Below are 14528 nucleotides of genomic sequence, written 5' to 3' on the forward strand. Positions count from 1 at the left end.
CCTTTTACGTTGGATTACTGAAATAAATAATCTCAGGTGTGTACTTGTAGTACAGCTGTTTGTGTGAGCATAACATGCAGAGTGTTCAAGAAGAGAATTCTTGAACATATTGGAGATATCGTGACAAACGTGACAAACCACTTTCTAGACGTGCTGTACTCCATCATGAAGGGATTACGGGAACAATAAGGTTCTCTATGATACCGACCATTAAACATTCGATTAGGGGCGGAGACTTCGATAGAATTCTCAAACAAAATGAGTCCAAGTGGATCCACACACTAAACACAACTATGCCTGTGGGTCTCAATGATAACGTTGATTTTTTCATGTTTTTTGTAAACCTGCCAACCAAAATATCCTTCAATCGGGCCAGTATCTTGGTTTCAGTGAATCAACCTCTAATAGGGAATTGGTAGCCATTCCCACACTGGTATTCAGGGTCTGTGTTTATATACAGACGTGGACAAAATTGTTGGTACCCTTTGGTCAATGAAAGAAAAAGTCACAATGGTCACAGAAATAACTTTAATCTGACAAAAGTAATAATAAATTAAAATTCTATAAATGTTAACCAATGAAAGTCAGACATTGTTTTTCAACCATGCTTCAACAGAATTATGTAAAAAAATAAACTCATGAAACAGGCATGGACAAAAATGATGGTACCCCTAACTTAATATTTTGTTGCGCAACCTTTTGAGGCAATCACTGCAATCAAACGCTTCCTGTAACTGTCAATGAGACATCTGCACCTCTCAGCAGGTATTTTGGCCCACTCCTCATGAGCAAACTGCTCCAGTTGTGTCCGGTTTGAAGGGTGCCTTTTCCAGACTGCATGTTTCAGCTCCTTCCAAAGATGCTCAATAGGATTGAGGTCAGGGCTCATAGAAGGCCACTTTAGAATAGTCCAATTTTTTCCTCTTAGCCATTCTTGGGTGTTTTTAGCGGTGTGTTTTGGGTCATTGTCCTGTTGCAAGACCCATGACCTGCGACTGAGACCAAGCTTTCTGACACTGGCTAGTACATTTCTCTCTAGAATTCCTTGATAGTCTTGAGATTTCATTGTACCCTGCACAGATTCAAGACACCCTGTGCCAGACGCAGCAAAGCAGCCCCAGAACATAACAGAGCCTCCTCCATGTTTCACAGTAGGGACAGTGTTCTTTTCTTGATATGCTTCATTTTTTCGTCTGTGAACATACAGCTGATGTGCCTTGGCAAAAACTTCGATTTTTGTCTCATCTGTCCACAGGACATTCTCCCAGAAGCTTTGTGGCTTGTCAACATGTAGTTTGGCATATTCCAGTCTTGCTTTTTTATGATTCGTTTTCAACAATGGTGTCCTCCTTGGTCGTCTCCCATGTAGTCCACTTTGGCTCAAACAACGACGGATGGTGCGATCTGACACTGATGTTCCTTGAGCATGAAGTTCACCTTGAATCTCTTTAGAAGTCTTTCTAGGCTCTTTTGTTACCATTCGGATTATCCGTCTCTTAGATTTGTCATCAATTTTCCTCCTGCGGCCACGTCCAGGGAGGTTGGCTACAGTCCCATGGATCTTAAACTTATGAATAATATGTGCAACTGTACTCACAGGAACATCTAGTTGCTTGGAGATGGTCTTATAGCCTTTACCTTTAACATGCTTGTCTATAATTTTCTTTCTGATCTCTTGAGACAGCTCTTTCCTTTGCTTCCTCTGGTCCATGTCGAGTGTGGTACACACCATATCACCAAACAACACAGTGATTACCTGGAGCCATATATATAGGCCCAATGGCTGATTACAAGGTTGTAGACACCTGTGATGCTAATTAGTGGACACACCTTGAATTAACATGTCCCTTTGGTCACATTATGTTCTGTGTTTTCTAGGGGTACCATCATTTTTGTCCATGCCTGTTTCATGAGTTTATTTTTTTACATAATTCTGTTGAAGCATGGTTGAAAAACAATGTCTGACTTTCATTGGTTAACATTTATAGAATTTTAATTTATTATTACTTTTGTCAGATTAAAGTTATTTCTGTGACCATTGTGACTTTTTCTTTCATTGACCAAAGGGTACCAACAATTTTGTCCACGTCTGTATCTGCCTGGGGATTTTTTTTGTGGGTCTCTCACTATGTACCAGTAACATTCCCCCCCCTCCCTTCCTTTCCCCCCAGTACCGCTCATTTGTATTCATCAGTACTTGATATTGATTATTATTATACTTAATGGTATGTTTTGCGATCTGTGGCTCGCCATTCTTTATGTTTGCGCGTTCAGTCACATGATCGGTGTCACATGCGGGCATGGGGCCGGTCTATACTATGTGACCAGCCGTGACAGGGGCCGGAGTGCGGGATGGAACCCGACCTGGTCGGTTGTTGTAGGGGAGTATCGTTTATTTATGAGGTAAGTTCTAGACTTGACAGCGGCGAATCAATGGATATCGTATATCTGGACTTCTCCAGAGCATTTGACACTGTACAGCATAAAAGGTTAGTATATAAAATGAGAATGCTCGGACTGGGAGAAAACGCCTGTATGTGGGTAAGTAACTGGCTGAGTGATAGAAAACAGAGGGTGGTTATTAACTGTACACACTCAGATTGGGTCACTGTCACTAGTGGAGTACCTCAGGGGTCAGTATTGGGCCCTATTCTCTTCAATATATTTATTAATGATCTTGTAGAAGGCTTGCATAGTAAAGTATCAATTTTCGCAGATGTCACTAAACTGTGTAAAGTAATTAACACTGAAGAGGACAGTATACTACTACAGAGCGATCTGGATAGATTGGAGGCTTGGGCAGATAAGTGGCAGATGAGGTTTAACATTGACAAATGTAAGGTTATGCACATGGGAAGGAATAATGCAAGTCACCCATACATACTAAATGGTAAAACACTCTGTAACACTGACATGGAAAAGGATCTAGGAATTTTAATAAACAGCAAACTAAGCTGCAGAAAACAGTGTCAGGCAGCTGCTGCCAAGGCCAATAGGACAATGGGTTGCATCAGCAGGGGCATAGATGCCCGTGATGAGAACATAGTCCTACCACTTTACAAATCATTAGTCAGACCACAGATGGAGTACTGTGTACAGTTCTGGGCTCCTGTCAACAAGGCAGACATAGCAGAGCTGGAGAGGGTCCAGAGGAGGGCAACTAAAGTAATAACTGGAATGGGGCAACTAGAGTACCCTGAAAGATTATCAAAATTAGGGTTATTCACTTTAGAAAAAAGATGACGGAGGGGAGATCTAATTACTATGTACAGGTCCTTCTCAAACAATTTGCATATTGTGATAAAGTTCATTATTTTCTGTAATGTACTGATAAACATTAGACTTTCATATATTTTAGATTCATTACACACCAACTGAAGTAGTTCAAGCCTTTTATTGTTTTAATATTGATGATTTTGGCATACAGCTCATGAAAACCCAAAATTCCTATCTAAAAAAATTAGCATATCATGAAAAGGTTCTCTAAACGAGCTATTAACGTAATCTTCTGAATCAACTAATTAACTCTAAACACCTGCAAAAGATTCCTGAGGCTTTTAAAAACTCCCAGCCTGGTTCATTACTCAAAACCGCAATCATGGGTAAGACTGCCGACCTGACTGCTGTCCAGAAGGCCATCATTGACACCCTTAAGCAAGAGGGTAAGACACAGAAAGACATTTCTAAACGAATAGGCTGTTCCCAGAGTGCTGTATCAAGGCACCTCAGTGGGAAGTCTGTGGGAAGGAAAAAGTGTGTCAGAAAACGCTGCACAACGAGAAGAGGTGACCGGACCCTGAGTAAGATTGTGGAGAAGGACCGATTCCAGACCTTGGGGGATCTGCGGAAGCAGTGGACTAAGTCTGGAGTAGAAACATCCAGAGCCACCGTGTACAGGCGTGTGCAGGAAATGGGCTACAGGTGCCACATTCCCCAGGTCAAGCCACTTTTGAACCAGAAACAGCGGCAGAAGCGCCTGACCTGGGCTACAGAGAAGCAGCACTGGACTGTTGCATGTCATTCGGAAATCAAGGTGCCAGAGTCTGGAGGAAGACTGGGGAGAGGGAAATGCCAAAATGCCTGAAGTCCAGTGTCAAGTACCCACAGTCAGTGATGGTCTGGGGTGCCATGTCAGCTGCTGGTGTTGGTCCACTGTGTTTTATCAAGGGCAGGGTCAATGCAGCTAGCTATCAGGAGATTTTGGAGCACTTCATGCTTCCATCTGCTGAAAAGCTTTATGGAGATGAAGATTTCATTTTTCAGCACGACCTGGCACCTGCTCACAGTGCCAAAACCACTGGTAAATGGTTTACTGACCATGGTATTACTGTGCTCAATTGGCCTGCCAACTCTCCTGAACCCCATAGAGAATCTGTGGGATATTGGGAAGAGAAAGTTGAGAGACGCAAGACCCAACACTCTGGATGAGCTTAAGGCCGCTATCGAAGCATCCTGGGCCTCCATAACACCTCAGCAGTGCCACAGGCTGATGGCCTCCATGCCACGCCGCATTGAAGCAGTCATTTCTGCAAAAGGATTCCCGACCAAGTATTGAGTGCATAACTGAACATAATTATTTGAAGGTTGACCTTTTTTTTTAAGACTTTTCTTTTATTGGTCGGATGAAATATGCAATTTTTTTTAGATAGGAATTTTGGGTTTTCATGTATGCCAAAATCATCAATATTAAAACAATAAAAGGCTTGAACTACTTCAGTTGGTGTGTAATGAATCTAAAATATATGAAAGTCTAATGTTTATCAGTACATTACAGAAAATAATGAACTTTATCACAATATGCTAATTTTTTTAGAAGGACCTGTAGTCAACCTCAACAATATCAGAACCGTCATTCCAATTGGAGAGGTAGAGGACGAGGTAGGTGTAGATCTAGGACAGGCATGTCCAAACTGCGTCCCTCCAGCTGTTGCAAAACTACAACTCCCAGCATGCCCTAATAGGTGAAGCTATCCAGGCATGCTGGGAGTTGTAGTTTTGCAACAGCTGGAGGGCCGCAGTTTGGACATGCCTGATCTAGGAGTTCCATTTCCAGATACCAATCAAGGGGAAATCAGCAATTTCCCTCCAAACAATGGGACCCCTAACACCCTCAGACAACAGGGGAAGAACGTATGATTGCTCGGGGCGGGGAACATCAAGAAGCGGTAAAATCATCCACACTCGGGTGCCTCCTTCTCCTCAATATCCTCCACTATAAACACCACACCTTTTTTAGGTCAACCTCCTATGAACTCTTATGCCCTGAGAGACCGGGCATAACTACTGCCCCAACAGAACAAGAGGCACTAATCTCATCTTGTACCAATTCAGTGGTCCTCAATCTGTCAGGAGTGGTGCTATCTAATACCGAACAAGCCATTTTAGCGAAAGGCTTGTCTTTTGTACCGACCACCCGGTTTTAACCTGTTTGCATGGGTGAAGGACCTTCACCTGTTCATCAGAAAATTAAGATGGCATAAAATCTTCTGCTCCTCTGACAGAAAGAGATGCTTAGAGTTGGGGCTTGAACCCAGTGATCTACAGGGTTTATGATGATCTGATTGGACTGTTAGATGAAAGTGAACGCCCCAAGGGACCGGGCCCCTTCACCACCCCGAAAAATAAGAGCACTGAAATGCCCCCTAAAACCTTAGGGGAGGCAAATATTGACCTCTATTTGAGATCTGTCACTAGGGACCTTGAGAGAATCGAACTAGGATATGGCTACAAAAACTATGTCTACAGAAATGGAAGCATTACAACACCTTAGCACGAACAAAAAGCTGGTAATTAAGCCCTCAGATAAAGGGGGTAATGTGGTCGTCATGTCTGTCCAAGAGTATATGGACATGTGTGTATCACTTTTGTCCGACATAGAGTTACGAAGTACTCAAATCTGACCCCACCTCTTTCTATTCACAGAAGCTGTCCCAGATGCTGCAGGGGGTCTTTGAGGGAAAACTAATTGATCTGAAGGAATTTGAATACCTTTAGACCACCTTATCCTAGAGTAGCAGTGTTCTGCCATTGCAGATCCGCAATACATTACAGACGTGTGAATGGACCCTAAAGGAGCATTCACACAATTGAAGGATGGTCATGCCAATGTTGCAGATCGCAAACCGCGGATCAGCTGTGTGTACTCAGCATCGTGATGCAGACCCAATGGCTTCAATGGATTTATGATTTGCTATCTTCTGCGACAGACACGGAACCAGAAGCACACTGAAACACACGGAAGCCCTTCCATGTGCTTCCGGGTCCATGCCTCCGCACTTCAAAAGATAGGACGTGTCCTATATTTTGCAGCATCAGGCAAATCAAGGACCCATTGAAGTCATGTCCCATGATCACGTGAATGTTGCCTAAGAGCTGCCCAAAACTATTAAGTCCCTGTATGCTAGATCCCACAGTTACTGACCTTGACCACTTCATAGAACCACAGGGAAGGTTTAATAAATATTTTTTTGTGGACTAAACCTGGAGTACATCTCATAGGGCCAGATTTATCATTAGCTCACGTCAAAATAATGTAGTGAAAAAGTTGCAAAGTTTTGCGCAATCGCTAAAACTGCACAAAAATTCGCGACTTTTTTCTGCTTTGTGCTATGCTCGCCAGTTTTCTGAAAGTGGGAGTGTTTTCTTATGTAAATAAATCTCTAGACAGATTTAATATTGCGACAATTTAAAAAATTTCACTTCACTTTTTAATAGCACATGCGACTTTTTCGTAAAGACGTGCGACTTTTGTAAAGCCGCTTACTGAGAGATAAACTGCTACCGTCAAACCACATTTATCACAGTATTAAAGGACCATTAATAAATCTGACTTAGCCAAAAGTGACTTTGGACATGTAAAAGTGGAGTGAGATGTAAGTGTAATGATAAATCTAGCCCATAGTGTTATGCTGCACTTTTCACACTGGCCACTAGGTCTAATAATAGGTCATGATCTTATGTTCTGCACAGCTGACTTTTCAGTAGCTATCATCATCACAGGCAGAATTACAGTGACAAGTAACACCTCTATATAGATAAGACAGGATCCACTATTCCTATTAGGTGATATCATTCACAGCTGATTGTCTCCCTCTTGACCTCTGCACAGGCCACACCGCATGCCTAGAAACTCTCATACAAGTCAGGCTGAATGCACACGGCTGCGGAACACGGATGTGAGCGGTCCGTGGTATCCCGGCCTGGCATCCTGCTGACAGCAGGAGAGCATGGCGTCTTTGGTTGCTATGACGCCGTGCCCTTTATGCTGCACTTCAGTAATACACTCGTATAGATCATACCAGTGTATTACTGTAGTGCAGCGGCTGCATGAAGCGCATGGCGTCAGAGCAACCAATCAGCAGAATGCCAGGCCGGGATACCACGGACCGCTCAAGTCCGTGTTCCACGGCCGTGTGCATTCGGCCTCAATGGGATCAGCTATTGTCCATTGAGTGTATGGTCTGTGTAGCTGCTAACAAAGAATAGAAAGTCTTAACCCCTTAGTGACCAGCCTGTTTTGGGCCTTACTTACCAAGCATTTTTCTTCCTTTTTTTCATTGTCGCTTTACAAGAGCAATAACTTTTTTATTTTTCCATCTATATAGCTTTATGAGGGCTTGTTTTTGTGGGACAAGTTGTACTTTTAATGGCGCGATTTTGGGGTTCACATAACTTTCTGATTAACTTTTATTAACACTTTCTGGGAGGGAGATGGGGAAAAACAGCAATATTGCCACTGCGTTTTAATGCTATAAATTTTATGGCGTTTTGGTATAAATAACATAATATCTTTATTCTCTGGGTCAGTACGATTACAGTGATACCAAATACATATAGCTTTTTTCTGTTTTACTACTTTTGTGCGATAAAACCCCTTTTTTTTTTAAGGAATCAAATCTTTTTGCATCGCCACTTCCGAAGACCCATAACTTTTTTTTTTCTTTCGAGTTGTGTGAGGGCTTGATTTTTGTGGGATAACTTGTAGTTAACAATGATATCATTTTGGAGTAAATTCCGCTTTTTGAGCGCTTGCTATGTTTTTTATTTTGTAACTATAAATTAGCAATTCTGTAATTCTTTTTTTTTTTTTTTTTTACAGCGTTCCCTGTAGGGGATAATTTACATTATGTTTATTTAGTGTGGGTCATTATGGATGCGGAGAGACCAAACATATGGGAATTTAAAAAATATATTTTTTTTTTCATTGAAATGCGTAATTTCAATGGAAAAAAGGCATATTTTACTGGAATTTTTTAGTTTGATAAGTGTTTTTTTTTTTTACTTTTTTTTACCACTTTATAGTCCCACAAGTGGACTATAACAGACAACATTCTGATTGACTTTAAAATGCAATGCACTATTCCTATAGTGCATTGCTTTTTAATGTCAGTGCTATACTGACCTTGACCCGCAGGCTGCGGGAGAGAGGCACAGCCTGCTGGAAACTACTCGAGGCTGGTTTGGGGCCTACATCAGACCCCAGCCTTCCACACATGCGATGGGATGCGGGGTGCCTATGGGAGACAGAGGGAGTCCGCTCCCTCTGTGAGTGCTTTACATGCGGCGGGCGCCATTGCCCACAGCATATAAAGCATTTAACAGTCTGGATCAGCACTCCTGCCAGTGCGGGCTGTGAGAGCCAAGCACCCATTTCCCGCTGCATGGAGGACCCGTGAAGGGCTTAGAATGAGCTGCTGTGAAAAAAAGCATCAGCCCAGCCTAAGACCCCTTGCTGACCGCCATAAAAATAAGTATGGGTGGTCACTAAGGGGAAAACATGTTTTAGGCCTAGTGGCGAATGTGAAAATTGCAGGATTATGTAATTTTTTTTACAATATAACGACATGGAAAAATTTTAAAAAAATTTAAAACTTGATTTAAACAATGCAGTAGGTCATTTTCTGATGACACATTACCTTTAATCCTTTCATGACACAGTGATTTTCTGTCTTTGCTTTTTCATTAGTTTTTAATTTTCTATTCACATAGCCATATGAAGGCTTGTCATTTGTGGGACAAGTTGAACTTTTTAATGGCATCATTTAGTACTGCATATGATATAGTGGGAAGCTGCAAAAAGATTCCAAACGGGGTAGAAATGGAAAACAATTTGGCCTTAGTTTTACGAGTTTCTTTTTATGGCATCCCCTATGCAGTAAAACTGACCTGTTATCTTAATTCTCTGGGTCAGTATGATTACAGAGATTACCACATGTATATAGTTTTTCTTGTGTTTTAATACTTAAAAAAAACTGTATAAAAATATTTTTTTTTCTTTTCGTCACCATATTCTGACTCCCATAACTTTTTTTTTATATTTACCTTTTTATTTTTACTTTCTTAATTTCCCCTAGAAGACCTGAACGTACAATTATTACATTGCTTCTCCCATACACTACTGTGATTCAATACAGTAGTGTATGGGAAATTCTGTATATGCCTGCATTGGGATGTCTTCTTGTAAACACTATTTCTGATGTTCTGTTTCTTTCTTGTTATATTATATGGATGTTGTTGCTTTCATCCTTTGTATGTTTTATATGAAAACCCAATAAAATGATTTAAATAAAAAGTCTATTAAAGATACAATGGAGTCACGTAGTATTAATCCTACTCTTAATTCCCTGATGCACTGCAGATTTACAATCACAGTATCAAGTTTATCGAACAATTTGACATTCTTGGATTCTTCTTTCTAGAGTTTCAAGAACATTTTATGTATAACTGTCTGGTCTATTGAGGCCTGTCTACTAGACCGCCCACGATCCCAAGAAGAAGAGGGTGTGACCACTATATAATGTAGCGAGCATATTGAATGAGTGTGCTTGGCTCTTTCCATATTTCCAGAGACTTTATGCCCTCTTGCACACAAACGTGTGCGCTTCGTGGCCGTGCTGCGGGCCGCAATGCACGAACACCCACCGTGGGGCAGCCGAAGCGGATCTAGGACCCATTTACTTTAATGGGTCCGCGATCCGGCTGTTCCGCAAAATATGGACATGTTCTATCTTTTGCAGAACGGAAGTACAGGACAAAACACCACGGAAGCACTCCGTAGTGCTTCCGTAGGGTTCCTTTACGCAACATTGCACACGGATCAGTGCCTGTGTATTGCGGATCCAAAAAACGGCCACGGAGCGCACATGTTCGTGTGCAAGAAGCCTATAACTGGTCGCCTACCCTCAGGATAGGTCTTTCAGTATCCGACACCCGGAACCCCTGCTGATCAGCACTCCTCTGATAGACGCAGCCTTCTCGCAGGTTTGCCTAGGCCAGTGATGGCACGCATTCACAGGAGCGCCAATGCCTTCTCAAACAGCTGATCGCGTGGGTCCTCAGTGTAGGCCCTCAGATCAGATATTGATCACTCCTGAGGATAGGTCATCAGTTGTAAAATCTTGGAAAAAACCCTTCCAAATCAGTGGGTCCTAACAGTTGCACCGCCTAACACCAGACTTTTATGGCAGCAATATGCTCATCAGCAACATGAATATGGGTGTGATTGGACCATTGGCTTTTAGCTGCAAAGAGATGTATAGAGTCTGGCCAGACACCCTCATAAATAGTAAAAATGTTGGTGGTCTAGGCTAATGAAAGGGTAAATGGTACTTTGTTATCCTGTTTTTACAAGAATCCTCTCTTATGATAATTTTGTTCAGCGTCTTTTTCCAATCCTGCACCCACCATGGAGACCAGTGCTGGGTCAGGGATAGACAGGAAAATGTAAGTGGACTGGGAGCCCCTAGACAACTGAGTTCACCCACTCTCCGACACCAACCCTGTGGCCTATGCACTAAAGTCTGTGCACAATAGGCCTCAACACTGGCACCTGACGACGCCAAGCGTCATGTAGTCACCGGGCTGCATTTCTAACATACATTGTGTATTTTGCAAATAACGTTTTTGCCTCTATGCATTACACTCTCCTCACACACCTTGCATTGGGTTACATTCTCATGTTGCGTGACAACGATATTCTGGTTACATACTACCTGGAGTCATCTGGGGACGTGCAAGCCGCCCACCCATCGCTCTTAGGCCTCATGCACACGGTCGTTCCGTTTTTTGCAGTCCGTAAATTGCAGATCCGCAAAACACGGAAGCTGCCCGTGTGCCTTCTGCAATTTGCGGAATGGAACAGGCGGTCCATTGCAGAAATGCCTATTCTTGTCCGCAAAATGGACAAGAATAGGACATGCTAGATCTTTTTTATGCCTATTCTTGTCCGCAAAATGGACAAGAATAGGACATGCTAGATCTTTTTTTTGCGGGGCCACGGAACAATGGATGCGGAAATGCATCCATATGTCTTCCGTATCTGTTCAGTTTTTTACGGAACCGTCTATTGAAAATGTTATCCCCAGCCCAATTTTTTCTATGTAATTAGGCTGCCGGAAAAGAATAACGCTAGTGTGAAAGTAACCTTAATGTATACAGTATATGCCATATGGAAAAACGGAACAGAACCACTACTGGGGCGGGGGACGGAAAAACAGCCCTCAAAACACTGAAACAGACATATGGTCGTGTGAAGGAGCCCTTAGGCATTTAACTCCTCACGCACCAGATGTACAGTACAGACCCCCGGCACCTGTTAGAGGGCTCCGCTCCCTGTGTTGACTACGTGATGCGGCAGGGGGCGCGGTCCTGGGGGCGGAGCTTCATTCCCCAGCCGTCTGTGCGGCCTCCAGATAACAGCTTCCCTGCCCTGTGCCCATTCTCCTGGTGGTCTCTGCGAGCCTGGTACATGATGCACTTCAGTAAGATAACGGGCTTCAGCGTGGACCTCAGCCCCAGTGCCTACGGGGTGTACACGGCCGGGGATGTGCTGACCGGGCAGGTGGCACTGGAGCTCTGTAAGGCCATGAGAGTTACCGCTCTGGAGGTCTGTGCCAGGGGGCTGGCCACCGTGCACTGGCTGGAGACCCGCAGCATTGGCATGAATACAGTCTACAGCGACTTCACCGCCCACGAGACTTACTTAAGAAAGAGGCAGCACTTGATAAGAGGTAGGTGGGTATCGTGCCCCTTACAGAATGAGATTAGTTACACTGCTCCCTCTGTGTGGTGGGTACAACTTACAAGCCCCAGGAGCAAGCGGGGATGCCAGCTCACCCCCCCCCCCCCCGCGCAGGTAATTCAGGCTTCTTGGCAAAAAGCTGGCATTCACCCCCTGGCATAACTTATCAGCTGCCCTCATTTTCCAGTGGTTGTTCCAGCATTTACCTCTGGACTGCTGCCTATATTCCAACTGCCTACAAGATTGCCCCCAACCAAGTTGGCATCAGTGTTCTCCTGATAACCTGCATGACTGGCACTATGTACCAGGCAGAACTGCATGTAAAGGAACACAAAATGCTTAGCCTAGTGGTGGCAAATCACCAGTTACTGTACACAGGGAAGGGCTCTGGGACTCCACTTTGCAGTATGCTTTATGTACATATTTGGTGCAACAGACATGAGTGGTAGACATCCGTATACATGGCTAACAGAGTATGTTCACACCCGCTGCGTATCCGCTGCGCTTTCTCATTTTGACAGCTCAGTTGAATGGATTTAGACTGTTGACAGGCTCGTACCACAGTGTTGTGCGTGGTAACCTCCATAGCACGGTCTAGAAAACTGCACGTGAAAAATCATCAGCCACATAATCTGCGGACAACGGAAGTGGTCTCAGCGCAATTTCGGCATGAAATCTGCGCCGAAACGCCAGCGAAAAGTCCATTGTGTGAATACACCCAGAGGGTGCCTTCACACGTAGCAAATTGTGTTGCAGAAATGACCTCGGACTGAAATTCAGTTCCATTCACATGAATGAGGCTTGCCAAAATCAATGTGCTTCCTGCCAGATGAATGGAATAGGCCCCTAGCATGCAACATCCCTCATGACAACACTTCCTGAGCCTCTGGGAGCAACAGGGGTGTTCCCGTTGCACCTAGAGCTCAGCTGTTTCTGCAGCTGCTGTGCCCCCTACACGTTAATTGACAGGGCCAGGATGCCTGACCCCATCAAAGTGGAGAGGGTGCAGCAGTTGCAGAGAGCAGAGTCTCTGGGTGTAACCGTAACGCTTCCCCCCACCCCCACCGTTGCTCCTAGGAGCTCATTTGCATATATTAAAACTTTATTTTCCTCAGCAATGCGGGCACATATGGACAGGGACCAACACATGCCTTCAGCTGCCAAGTGCACATGGAACAGGTCAGCCAGTTTCATAGGTACACATCTGCTGACCAATGCCCTCTAAATTAAAGGGGTTGTCCGGGATTGGGGACATTGGTGTAATAGTACTAGAGTGACATCCATCCATCCCTGTCCTACCTTTGCCACATATTTCTGAAGCCCCGTTTTCATATAGGAAATTCTTAGCCGGAAGTGACTGTTTTCTTATACTCAGTGACGTACCGGGTCTCTTGCAGGAGAGCAAAGCCTCTTCTTCCGACTGCTCAGGGAGCCTGGTGACGTCACCGGCTCTGATGGGAGGGCTTCAGCGCTGCTCTAGCCAGTAAAACAGCTAGGGCAGCGCTAATGCCCGCCCATCAGAGCTGGTGAGGTCACCAAACACACTGCCGGGCGGAAGCCTCTGCCCGGCAGTGTGTTATCGTAAACAAAAGAGCCTTTGCCCTGCGCGACTTAGTGCAGCGCAAAAGAGAGCATCGGAGCAAGTGGGTGAAAATGGAGGTTTGCTCTGAACCCGGACAACCCCTTTAAGCCTCATTCACACGTCAGTGATTTTTGAGCCAAAACCAGGTGCGGCTCTAAACACAGAACAGGTGCAGATCTTTCCCTTATACCTTATCTCTGCGGAGGCTCCAATCCTGGTTTTGGCTCATAATCACTGCCCAAAACACTGACGTGTGAATGAGGCTTTATGATGAGGCAGTCCGTGCCCCTTAATTGAAATCTATGCAGCGACTGAGTCCGCAGGAGCAACACGTGAGGCATGGTGGGCCGATAGGGGTAGTAGTTGATTTACTCATGGCTAGCAGAACCTCCCTGGACCGGCGTGTAGTGATGGGAAGGACAGCACCAGTTCTTTTGGGGCACTCTGTTTGTCCAGAGAATCCCGCCAGCTGGTGTTTGAGGTGCCCTGAGTGGAATGTTTTTTTTGTTAAGGTGCCTTGGCGGCAGGGTTCCTGGTATTCGTGACGCCAGCAACGTTAGGTGCTAAAGAAAAGTAATAAACTGAGTCCAGACCTTGTGTGAAGTTCAATAGCAGCTTTAGGCCATATGCACACGACCGTTGTGTGTTTTGCAGTCCGCAAACCGGGGATCCGCAAAACACAGATGGCGCCCGTGTGTGTTCCGCAATTTGCGGAATGGACAGCCTTTAATTTAACTGCCTATTCTTGTCCGCAAAGTGCGGACAAGAATAGGACGTTATATTTTTTTTGCCGACCACGGAACGGAGCAACGGATGTGGACAGGACATGGAGTGCTGTTCCCATCTTTTACGGCCCCAGTGAAGTGAATGGGTCCGCATCTGAGCCTCCAAAGCTGAGGCTCGGATGCTGACCAAAACAACGGCTGT

The 14528-nt window shown here is 44.4% G+C and overlaps 1 protein-coding gene across 1 annotated transcript in view; it reads left to right on the forward strand.

The window, feature by feature from the left end:
* The first annotated feature begins 11664 nt into the window (after positions 1 to 11664).
* ARRDC2 (arrestin domain containing 2) overlaps positions 11665 to 14528 on the forward strand; it is a 40782-nt gene continuing 37918 nt past the window's right edge. The window contains exon 1 of the mRNA XM_044268908.1: positions 11665 to 12008. Within this exon, the coding sequence (XP_044124843.1) occupies positions 11747 to 12008 (262 nt within the window). The 5' untranslated portion in view covers positions 11665 to 11746. The remainder of the gene's footprint in view (positions 12009 to 14528) is intronic.

This window comes from Bufo gargarizans, chromosome 1 (genome assembly GCF_014858855.1).
Source record: "Bufo gargarizans isolate SCDJY-AF-19 chromosome 1, ASM1485885v1, whole genome shotgun sequence".
NCBI lineage: Eukaryota > Metazoa > Chordata > Amphibia > Anura > Bufonidae > Bufo > Bufo gargarizans.